The sequence below is a fragment of the Anoplolepis gracilipes genome, chromosome 8 (genome assembly GCF_047496725.1).
Source record: "Anoplolepis gracilipes chromosome 8, ASM4749672v1, whole genome shotgun sequence".
In the NCBI taxonomy this organism is placed as follows: domain Eukaryota; kingdom Metazoa; phylum Arthropoda; class Insecta; order Hymenoptera; family Formicidae; genus Anoplolepis; species Anoplolepis gracilipes.
Genome location: NC_132977.1, coordinates 1,037,266 through 1,050,035, shown reverse-complemented (window position 1 = coordinate 1,050,035; position 12,770 = coordinate 1,037,266). Strand labels below are relative to the sequence as shown.

General features: G+C 31.6%; 2 protein-coding genes and 1 pseudogene across 3 annotated transcripts in view; 2 read left to right on the top strand and 1 right to left on the bottom strand.

The window, feature by feature from the left end:
• The window catches only part of Nudc (nuclear distribution C, dynein complex regulator), a 78,171-nt gene extending 76,908 nt beyond the window's left edge, over positions 1 to 1,263 (bottom strand). For both annotated transcript variants that reach the window (XM_072898417.1, XM_072898416.1), the window contains exons 1-4: positions 1,044 to 1,263; positions 881 to 958; positions 549 to 767; positions 237 to 446 (exon numbers count right to left, since the gene is read on the bottom strand). In XM_072898417.1, coding sequence (XP_072754518.1) covers positions 237 to 446; positions 549 to 767; positions 881 to 958; positions 1,044 to 1,118 — 582 coding nt within the window. In that variant the 5' untranslated portion in view covers positions 1,119 to 1,263. The remainder of the gene's footprint in view (positions 1 to 236; positions 447 to 548; positions 768 to 880; positions 959 to 1,043) is intronic.
• A 4,479-nt stretch (positions 1,264 to 5,742) lies between these two features.
• Positions 5,743 to 9,489, top strand: LOC140668797 (uncharacterized). The gene is made up of 7 exons (XM_072898111.1): positions 5,743 to 5,927; positions 6,049 to 6,168; positions 6,258 to 6,405; positions 6,497 to 6,726; positions 8,305 to 8,461; positions 8,536 to 8,654; positions 9,310 to 9,489. Exons 1-7 carry the CDS (start codon positions 5,754 to 5,756, stop codon positions 9,487 to 9,489), a joined length of 1,128 nt encoding a protein of 375 aa, XP_072754212.1. The 5' UTR covers positions 5,743 to 5,753.
• A 2,154-nt stretch (positions 9,490 to 11,643) lies between these two features.
• On the top strand, positions 11,644 to 12,609 carry LOC140668796 (myrosinase 1-like; annotated as a pseudogene).
• The last annotated feature ends 161 nt before the right edge of the window (positions 12,610 to 12,770 follow it).

Genomic DNA, 12,770 nt, shown 5'->3' with positions numbered 1-12,770 from the left:
CGTGGTAAGTATCTAAATCTATTAGTTTCATTACCTATCAACACATTTTGATATATCGTGATTCAACTATCGACATCAGTATAAATTTAAATAAAGCTAAATCAGTCCGCATTGTAAAAGTTAGCGGTTCAAAATATTATTCGATTTCTTTAAACCTTTTCTCAGATAAAAAGAATATTTTAGCACCACATGTGTAATTTGTGATTAGTGAAAGGAAAATAAGAATGTGCACTTACTTCTATTTCTCCAAGAGTTTGCGTCCATCTGTAATTTGGCATGTCTGCACCATTACCGCTGTTAGGCTTTAACTTATTTTTCTCCTTTTCATCTTCCTCTTCTTCGTCCGCATTATCATCTTTAGAATCATCATTCTTATTCTCGACATCCTTAGAATGTTCATTCTGATCACCACTAGGTCCAGCAACAGCAGTGTCTTTTGCCAATTTCTATATAAGCAAAAATTTTTAAGCGTTATTATGATTTCTAAAGAATAACTTTTCATCAGGAAATATTAAATAATACATTAAAGTAGTCTTTGAAATATATACCTTATTATCTATTTCTTCTTGTAACTGAATAGCCTGTTCGTCGGTTAACTCAATTATTCTAGAATCATCATTTAACTTTTCTTCTTCTGCTTGTTCTTCTTTTTTTTTCTTTTCAATTTTTTCCTTACGTCGTTTCTCTTGTTCAATTCTTTCGATTTTGTCAGACGCAGCTTTGGCTAAAGCATTGGCTTCATGTTTCTTAAACTTGCTCATAACAAGCTGCACATAAAAGAATAATTCTTTTGGTCAGATTATAAAAATAATATTTAAAATAATTTAACAAAACTTTCACACTTAGCTATAAGATATAATAAATATATAAAGACAATTACTTGTTCAGCTGCTCCTTCGCCACCTCCAGTATAAAAGTCTGTTTTTCTCGCCAGGAAACTGAAGAAGGTATCTAGTAACTAAAAATAAACAAACTCAACGTGAAACACAATTACATATCTTATCACGCGAGTTAACCTCAATCAGAAAGAAAATTAAACTTACGTCTTTTACACCGCCTTCGTGTTGTTGCGCCAACGCCAACAACATTCCGTCGAATTGATCCTCTTTCTTCGTCATTATTCCTGAATATTTCTTTATATCCTGTCAATTTTATTAAAAAAGGCCACAGTAATTCGTATCGTTTTATGTTGTCTAGTAACGACGAAGCTATTGTTGCTACACTACATCGCACATCACGTTTCACGTTTCCATGTTGACCTTCTCGAATTATCGATCGAATGTTCTAATCAACAGAGCCAAATGACATCAATAACGCCCTCTAGCAATGAAACTGCTAACCTCGTAACCCTATACCAATGAAATTCCACAGCTTAAAACAATAAACATCTCGAATTATCGACCGAAGTAATCTAACCAACTGAAGGATACTAGACTTCTGCAGAAATTGCTGTCTTTTCGAATCAGATTATCGACTGTTCAACAAACTTTTTTATTAAAAAAAAATAAGAGAAAAACACCTCTAAAGAGAAAAACTGAATAAGCTTTTCAATACAAATTATTCAAACACTTTTATATATTATGCTGGTGTGTGGTTTATATAGATTGTTATAAATTATTATTTTTATTTAAAACATTTTTGTATTGTATTCTGCACTCATTTGTGCAGGATATATTCTATTGCATTTGCATCGCAAATATTAAAAACTTTTACATTTATGTCGGGGGCGGAATGGAAAATAAATTATTATACTATATAACTATTATTATCTAAGCAAATCTGTATACAGTAAAATGAAAAGCTGCAAAAATTTAAATACAATATGTTATAATAATTTATAGCATTATCTTTGATTTTATATATTTTAAAGCGATTACGAAAATAAATTATATTCCTTTTGCGAATTGATTTTTCTAAAAATAATATTAATTAATAAATTTTTATATAAAAATATTACTTCAGTTAAAAAAATTTTTTTTTCAATTGTAGCGAATTATTACTAACACAAAAAAAACCAGGCATAAGTGGTCACGATATTCGTGTCGATCGTTTCGGGGAAATCAGATAAAGCGGCGTATGTTCGACCAAACGCAAGAATTGTTTTGACTAACATAAAGCGTTCGCCGAAAGCACGCGAGTGACGGCAGGGGCAAAGGACCTTTTCTGATAATGTCAGATAATGAGGAAATGTGTAATAACAAGTGTAATTACGCGATGGGAAAATTCAAGAAACAAATAACATTTATATATAATAATATATATAAAAACTCACCGGCCCGCAGTCCAATAATATTGTATCTCACCTCTCTCGATTTAGCTCCTTTCTCACTCTCCTTTCTCCTCTCTTGCTTTCCGATAACATTATTCTTGATACACTTGATACGCAGGAATGTACTTATAAAAATCAGTTCAGTCGAACGAATATGTAGAGCGAATGCACTCGTCAACGAATTTCTGTACACAAAAAAAAGAATATTCTTACTTTGACAATATTTTTAGTTTCAAAATGTAAATCTTGAAATGAGATTATGCGTTAAACAAAAAAAAATTTGCTTGGCTGAAGACATTTTATATAGTTTAACCAAGAAAAATATATTCTTGTTATTTAAGAATAATTTTCTTGAATGGAGAAGAAAAAATATTGGATAGAAAATAACACATGTTCAAATCAAAGATTATAATTTTCTTAGAGTTAAAATAATTATTTTATTCTTGAAATGACAATTGTAATATTGAAATAAGATTATATAATATTGTTGAAATTTAAGATTTTTAAATTCTTCTAAGATTATAAATTGTCGCGTATATATGAAAACCAGGAACGCGTTCATATAAGAATATAATTTGATTTGACATTTACTTTTTTCTGTATAATACATCAGAAAATGCCCGGAAAAAATTCGACCGCGACTGAAACGATCGCCCGTAAATATCCTCGGCATTCCCGACGTTCAATCAACTTCACGAAAGTCTCGCAACTTTTTTTTTTTTTTGCCGTGGAAGGAGAGTCAACGAGACGTCGATTATGGGTGCCGGAAAACGCGTGGGGTGATGATCGAGCGGATTATGACGTAAATTGATCGCCCGTAGAGTTATTCGGCACTACCGGACTCGCGTCGCGCGCGATACAATTTTGGTCGTCAGGGAAATCTCAAGAAAAAGAGAAGCACATCCTCGGCCATCAGGCGGACGTGAACACTGACTGTTACGCGAGATAAACGGGCTCACTTGTCGTGATTAATCGTCAGGATGAATTTTCCGATGTTTCTCTCGATGCTCCTCGATAATCCTCGATATTCCGAATGTTGAAAGACACTCGCGATACTTGTCGAATGAGAGATTGTTGCGAATATACGCGGGAAAGGGGTGAGGGTGGGAAAGGGGGGAGGAACGTCACTTCGTGGTCGTAATACGAGGCGACGGACACCGAATATCGAAAGACACGTTAATCGCTATCACGCAGAATAATTAATGTACCGAGACGATCGTCCGTCGTCAGATTTGACACTTGCGGTAACCGTTCGCGCAATTCATACAGAACGTAAAAAGACGCGGGAAAACGCGAAGCGATCTGCACGGGGCGAAGGCGCGGCACACAATAATCTGCAGTTACTGAAATTCGATCACGTGATCGCGTTCAATTTCACGCTTCCATCCAACGTTTGAAATTTTTTAATAACGCGCGCCATGTTTTTCATTTATTAATTGGAATATATTAATGCTATTAAAATAATTTGATTGTAATAAAACATTGAGTCACTCTTCTGAAAGGTTCTATTAAAATACAAAATAAAAAAAAAGCTTAATATATCTTATTAAAGCCTATTTTTTACTAAAATATTTAATGTGTTTAAATATCTAATAAGGAGAGAAAAAAATTCATAAAGAAAAAAAATAAAGAATAAAAATTTAATGCAAAATGTACGCGCAATCTAAATGCTTCTAACGGAAGATGAAAGAAATTTTATAATTTAATTAATAAATAATTTTTCTTTATAAACTTTTTTTCTGCAAATTTCGAAAAGCCCATCGAATGATTTTCCAAGGAAATTTCATTGGACACACACACACACACACACACACACACACACACACACACACAACTACTCATAAAAAGATTTACATCAAAATCGGTGAAGAGCAGAGTACATGACCTCTCCTTGTAAGAGAGATGTTTTTAATTTATTTTTTATCTTTTTTTATTTTCAAATATTAAAACAGTAAAATGTTTTATAGTAATTTTTTATATTATTTCTGAATTAAATTGAGATATATTTAAAGTTAAATATTTCCTTTTTAATTATGCAATTGTAAGTCTAACATTGTTATGTAGATGCAACGACAGATATTATTAGCAAAAAAAAATTTGATTCTAAGTTGTTTTTTGTCTCACACAATTATAATGTATTTTCAAGAAAACAGTTACATTTATTTTTATATTTAGGTTATAAGTTACAATCTTTGAAGATTTTTTTTCAATCGTGTATACAAAAACCAAGTCATGGCATTTGATAGAACGGAAAGATTCGTAAAACTAGTCACGACGACTTCTGCTCGAATGGGTCCAGGAATTCACGACATATCGGATCTATCAAAGCCAACTCGAGATCCAGGTAACTTATAATGTACAATAATCTTGAATTTTTCCGTGAAATTTGCATTCGCTCGTGTTGTATATGCTTTTACATTACCCGACTATGTGTTCTACAGACAATGCTTATCCATTTTTGAGCGGAGCAAGCAGGCAGACACTCAGCATACCAAAAGATGCGCATAAGTTTCCAGGTCCTGGCTGTTACAATATAGAGGCACCACGGAAACATATACCAGAACGTGCATTTTCTCTATTCACGGCTCATTTATTTGCAATTTTTCTGCTCGGTATCGGCATGTATGTATTCTATGAGATTTCATAATTTACAGGGTGGTGTTAGTATCGATTACACCGATGTTAGAATTAAAGAGAAGATGTATGAAGGACCAGGTCCAGCAGAGTATAATTTGCCAGATGATTTGTTTAAAAAAACATGTCGAAAAATAAGATCTCACCCGGGCACCTGGCGTGGTCCCGCAGGCAAAGTATAAAATATTTCGTCAATAGAATTTCCTTTTCGTATATTTCAGTTTACTGCAAATATATGCAAACAATATTCGTTCAACATATGTATCTCTTCTTCAATATTTAATACTTAACTAGCTCTAGATATTTTATAAGGAAGACTACGCTATGTATGTAAGAAGTAGTTTTTGTTTTTTACATAAAAAATTATACGTTTACATAAAAAATTATAAATTAGATTATTAATATTGTATAATGCTGTATAACAATGTTACAAAATTGTATTTAATTAATTGTTTTTGTTTAAAAAAAATGTATTTTTTTTATATGTATAAGTGATTGATATGCTTAGTGTTTTATATACAATTAAATAGATTTATTTTCAATTATAACTATATATTTATCGTAGCTATTTGTTATATTTATAGTTATGGATCGTCCGTCCTCCGCGGCTGTTTACAACAGGCCTGTCTATTCCTTCGAAACGTGACGTGGACGGATACGACTACGATGAACACGGCGTGTTTACGAAAAATTCGGTCATTGAACATAAACCAACCGATTTTTATAATGTTCCTCGAGAGGTATGAAGATGCCGTACCTTCTGCTTTATAAAAGATCTCGCGAACGATTATTTATACCGTAGGAGACAAACTTTACTACTCTAAAGTACAAAGGAAACTTTTGGAGCAGAATGAAGGGTAGAGATGACGAACGGACTTCCGTGACCCCGGGTCCTGGGGACTACGAGCACGAGACAAAGAAAAGTCCCGTCCAAATCCACAATGAGAGAACTAGGGAAGCGAAAAGAGCCGCCGCTAAGCAGCCGCGTTTCTTGGAAGCTTTGTACCAACAAAAATTACGCCAAGTAATTTTAAGAACATGCTTTGTAACTTCGCGCAGTCGCCGGTTCTTTCGCGAAAACTTTGAGCCGGTAAACTGCTTTTATACCTGTGAATCGTCTCATGAAAATCTGCTTTTCCATAAAGAACTTTCCAGCTCCAAATCATTACGACCTGTTGAAAAATAAGTTTTATAAATACAAACATATTCGGTGTAAGTGTGACCGACATTTGACAAAGCCTCTACCTGTCAAGCGAACCGCAAAAGTACATTTCTATTTTTTTATATTCTATTCTTTTATATGTGTTTTTTTTGACAATTATACGAAAATGTGAATTTTTTTTTTTTATTTTAGAAAATTGAAAAAAAATTTATGTCGGATACACCTGGACCTGGGAAATACGAAATTGCGATTCGACAGATTTGTCATGGCTCTATTCTAAACGTACCTTTTGGCACTTTCAGTGCTCGTTTCAAGAAAATCGTTTATCCGATGACACCAGGTATGTGTATATATGTATAATATAATAAATAAATTTTAATATATCTCACATCTCATAAATTTATAATAAACTGCATGAATTTGCATCGTAGGACCTGCGGATTACCATACGGAAGTCGGAAATTTGAGTTTTGAATCCACAAAGCGTTTTAAGAAATACGAGAAAATGACCGATTACATAAAGTTTTATAAAACACTAACATTGTTAAGCAGCGATACTGAATGTACATTCACCGATGAACGCGAAGTAATAGATGAGGAAAAATGCCTGGTATATCATGCAGTCTTTAAATCAAGAGTGGACAGATTTCCAAAAATTCACGTATGTTATAAAAATTTTCTATTTAATATAATATATTTTGTTCTTTAAATCGTAATCATTTTCTGCGTACACATTTCAGACGAGATATTAGTAATAGATATCGTTTTTAATATATAATGAGGAAATTAAGATTTTGAAAACTGTTAAAAACGTGTTAAGCATTGAATTAAGTATTAATTTAAAAGTCTTAGCTATAAAAACATACAATAAATAATTTATATTTCTTGAAGCTGATAATCATAATTTTCGATAATTATTAAAAAACCCTTTGTGTGAACAAACTTATACTTAGAATATTATTCTAAATATAAATAATAAAATAACAAAGTTAAGAAATCAATTATATTTTTATTATATAAGGAGATTATTAAACTGAATGAGAAGACTGAAAAAATGATTGATATAAATAGAAAAGACAAAAATAAATTATCAGTCATTTTTTATACACTATATATTCAATGGATTATTGTAAAAGAAAATAGCTTGTGATCTCATCAGAGAGAGGGAGGGAGGGAGAGAGAGAGAGAGAGAGAGAGAGAGATCGCCGCTATAGATAGAGCAGTCTAAATTACTTGTGTAACGTTAACAAGACGACGAGAAACTTGGGTTAGTAGTCACGATAAGTCTGTGGTCAGACCGGACGACCGAAGATTCTTTCGGCTCGCCCAGGAATCCGTGGGCTCGGTAGACCCGAGTAATCCTGGAAGCGCAAGGTAATCAGGAGACCCGGAGATGAAATTAATGGCAGTGGATCGGACCGATGCATCTGTACCCGGGGCGATTCGGGGCTAGGATCCAATCTGGCCGTTAATCGAGAGCGCCGGACGAGATTCGGCCGCAGCCGGTAGATAGACCAGGATAGAACCGACTTGCTGCTGATTCCGCTGTGTTCGACGAGTTCATGTAGGTTCGATTAGCTGGCGTTTCACTTAAACAATTGAAACGGTGCAAAATTGTGAGCGCAGTTCGATGCGACTACATGTACCGCGATTGATAAACTAATCCGGTTATTGATTAGTCGTGTTAGTTTTTTGCTGAATGATCATTAAATCATTTCGCGATAACTGTGAGCGATATTAATGGATATCTATTCTTTCGTTGAATATCCCTCGACAATGACAACAGCGGCGTACCAATCCGAGGAAGCTGTATTTGCATAACGTAGGGAAGAGTGGTGTACGCCGGAAATGACATTTTGCTGTGCTCTGCAGGTCATTTCCATGTAGAGGCGCGTGTTACCCAGAGAAATCACTTCCGGCTCACTGAGCCGGAAATTCGAGCCAATCCCTGCTTGGTATCTCTGTCTCTGTAATGCGAATTGTGGATTGCCGGAAACATCGGCGCTTAGATTTGTGTCGAATCGGCGGCCAGCCTAAAATGATTAAATTATATAGGAAAGCCGAATTTCTTTCTTATTATTTTCTAATTTTTTAATTTTATTTTAGGCAAGATTAAAACATACCTAGCAATATAAAAATTTAAGTGAATTTAGACCTCGTATAAAGCATAATATAATAAGATAGTATATTAGAATTAATACGCTACGGATTAAAGATTATACTCGTTTAATTTTCACAGGATGATGTACCGGATCCAGGTGCTTACGAAGCTTTATCAGCCTTCAAGGCTAATCGTGATAGATGCGACTTTCTTTGCCGACAATTAATTCCTTCACCCTTCGGCTCACGCGCCTGTCGGTTTCCGATGACACTAAAAGGCGATTTCCATGTACCAGGTATAAAGTAAAAAAAAAGTAAATTAAATAAAAATTGTCAGAAAAACTTTTTCATTATTACTATGCGTGCGTAGGTCCAGCACACTACAATCTCAGCGGAGACATATCAAAGAATATTAAGAATGGTGTAATATGTTACGCTCCTCGTGAAAGAAAAGAAGATATCAAAGCACCAGGACCATTGCATTATCACGTAAGTGTTATTTTAACGGAATATTTAATCGATGATATATTTTATTGTATGTCAATATTCTCTTTATTTTAAAGTAGAAAGTTTTATATATAAAATAACAATAAAAATTGTAATTATATATATAGCTATATATGTATAATACTTGCAGAGAATAAGAATATTAAAAAATTATTTATTAAATAATTTTTTATGTGTATAAATATGTATATATACAATTATCCTCTAATCACATGTTCTGACGGATCCTATATTAGTTTAATCTCGAGAAATTACTTAATGACATACGAGTGATTGCTTTCGGATCGGCTTCAGTCTTTAATCTTCTGACTCGCAAAAGCATTCGATAGTATTTACTTAGTTGTAACATGGCAGGATATTGCGTGCTCACAGCATATGAGAGTAATACCGGATGCTTCAGATGGTGATGTATGAGGTACAGTTATGCACTACGAGATGGCTGGCATCCTGCATTATTCTGTCTGCCGTATTTTCGCCATATCCGTGTGTAAAGTAGCTTCATAAATCGCAGATATTAGAAAAATATGACTTGATTATTCTAAATATTATTGTATATAGCTAAACAATTGTTTATGATTAAATATTTATCATTTACCAAATATCGATTAAATACACGTTTAATTAATTAACGATTTAGATACATCCATACATTGCGTCATCCGTTCTGAAAAAATCATTTAACGTGACTCTGGATAAGTCGAAAATCATAAAGCCCATTAATGAGATTCAGACTCCGTGGCAGCATCGACGATCGAAAAAAGTTCTTCGTTGGTTCGCTGTACCTCGCAAAAGATATCAACATTGTACCTCTGTCTGATATTGACCGATTGTTAAATTAATATCTTATGCACTCTCAAACAAAATTACTAATATAAATATTAAAAATATATATTATTAATTTTTTATATAAAATTCTTTTCCCATGTATCTTTTAGAAATATGTTTGTATTTATACTCTCGACTTGTAACCGAATCATTCTTACAGTTAATAAATTATATAATTTTCTAATACTGTCAGCTTCTGTAAATCATTTACATTTATGGAAAATGTACGGTACAAATATATAATTTTCATAAATATTCAAACGAGAAGAAAAACTTGCAGTGCAATAAATTTCTCTTCATACTTTCAAGGAAAATTGTAGCTAAGATCAATACTGCAAAAGTGGGAAATGCTCGACGGCAAAAGATGTTCACTGAACTGTAACATTCGAATGTAATGACGCGTAAAGAAAGGCAAATGTTTTTCAAATATAAGATTGTGCGGCTGGAAAAACTACAGCAATCCTTATTACCCATAATATCAGGCATAAAATAAAATTTAACATTTTTTAATGTGTTATAATAAATCAATATAGTAATGTCGGATTAAAAAATATTATTAAGAGAAGGATATTTATATGTATTATTATCTTCAATATATTATGTGTAATATTAAATTATAATATTAAATTTTAAACGTGTGGATTTAAAATTATACATATGCTTTTTAAAATGTGTATTGTATATTTGTATATTTGTAAGAGCTATTGATTGACGTCACCAAAATATTACTTTAACTTTTTTTTACTCGCCTTTCAGAATATTATATAATTACATACTCGTAACATAATTTGTGCGATATACCAAATTAGATATTTTTCTGCACACTATACATTTTTACTTTGTAAAAAGCTTGTCTACGCACGTCTCTTGCACATTTAAAGAAAAGGTAAATATGTATTAAATAAATATTAAAACGCATATTATATTTTTGTTATGACATTATACTATTTACAATGTATTTGTATTTCTCTCTCTTTGCACTCAAAATTTTTAGCAATATTTCTTGTTTTTTCCGCAGTTTTTATGATTCTGAGTGTGATTATGAGTGACATTAATATCATATTTCAAAATAGATTCTATAAAATGACAAACCGAATGTGATATTTGAATATCAATTTTCTCCAGAAATAAAATACACAAATTTTCTTGCCAGTAATAAATTTCCAAATAATTTCTTTTTCGGAATAGCTACTTCGGCATACCAATGTGAGAGCGCATGGAATGTACTGGGTATGACATGAACGAGTTTAATAAAACTTTCAATTAAAATTTCCAAAAAATTTTAGAATTTTCTATTACTATGTTAAAAGTTTAAAAGTCGAATGTAACTTTAACGTTGATCTGACAAACTGTAAAAATAAAATTATTTTATCTTATCTTATTATTTTATCTCTCAGAACAGTGCCCTTCGAAGACAGGCATAATAATTTTTAAAATTATTATCACTGGTATCGTGCTTGTACTCTCCAACCGAATTCGCTATTTGTTATTACTTATAATAATTAATGATTTATACACATACATATACGTATGTGTACAAAAAATATTCGGCTAACAAGCAGTTTTAAGCTAAGCTTATAATTATAATAATTATAAATTAAAAAATCTATTTATAATTTTATGACAATCTAGCTATCTGATTCAGATGTATAACAGCTTTTGTTTGCATTTATATGTATAACAGTAAACGATAAATCTTTTTTCTCTTTCTTTTTTAATTATAATTTTGAAGTATCGATTATTTTATAGATACTATGATGAGAATTTCATTATCTTGGACACGTCAGTCAAAACGGTTATTATTTTACAATAAAATAATTAATGAAATGCTCATTAATAATATTACGCCAATGATTTTGTTATTTGATAAAGATATTGTTTAGAATAGTTGGGTGATTGGGCAAATCCTGTTGATGGACATCTTTGTAGATTACGCCAAAATTGTTTTCACGTCTTTTGAATAAGGCAATCTGTTGCGCTTACGTGTATTAAGAATGTGTGTATGTGTGTGGCTTCCGGCTTAAATTATATTATATTGATTTTATGTCAATATTATTGTCACGCATTGAGAGATAAAAGTAAAATGAAACAAATTTTATATATAGAAAGGATATAATTTTAGATAAAATATTGAACTACTATAAATAATCCTGTTAAAATATGCCAATATGGATAGTGGAACTGGTGGCATTCTGATTATGAACATGGCAGGCATCACTGATTATTTGTGCGAACATCACGTATTATTGGCTTATGCTAAAGAGTACGAGTTATATCAAGAATATAATACATGAGGAGATAATTGTACAGTGAAAAATTATTATTATACTTATTAAAATTATTATCATTCAATGGAGGCATATTATTATTTCTTTTAAATTATAACGCGCATCTTTTAATTATAAAAATTAATCTGCCATTAATTTTATCAGACTTTTATCTATTCATGTAATACATTATTATTATAAACGTTCATCGATTACAGGAAAATTAGGAATACTCAATTATTACACATGGTTTGTACCTGGACAGAATTCATCGAAATTCGATATAGCTGCTGCAGAAAGGGTGCATAAATTTTACAACGATTAGCTCACGTATCTGATATTCAGTCAAACTCGTGATTACTCGGAAGTCATGAAGACTATAATAGATTACAATAGTAATGAAGGGTTTTCTATTCTCGCGTTTTTCAACTTTCTTGTCTTCACAAATTAAAGTATCAGCCAATTTTTTGGAATCAATTATTATACCGCAACTTTTGTCTAAGATTATTCAGATAACACTATAATCACGTCGTTTGATAAGGATACAGGTATTCATTATGTTAAGACTACTCATTAGGCTGCTGAAAAGGAAATTAGATACATATATCTTTTTTTTTATGTAATATATTTATTTGTTGGAAATGTTAAAATATATTTTATAATACGCATCATAAACAAATCTTTGTAAATTTTAGAATACATCATGGGGATTAACAAAATTATTGCATCGTTTGCATGACGATTATTCGTTACATAAACTTTGGATCACAGGAAATGTTTATGCAGATTCCGATAGCAATATGGATTAGGACAGAGCAATTTATTATCATGAAATGTTAAACTAGCGAAAAATCTTGGAATAAATATAATGCTAGAAAATAGACATTACGTTTGTGATTAAAATAGATATCTTTATATTTTATATAATTGCAATTAATTACATATTAAAAATATTTTATTTTGATCTCTTTGTTTATAATATTGAATAAAAATTATTAAAATATTC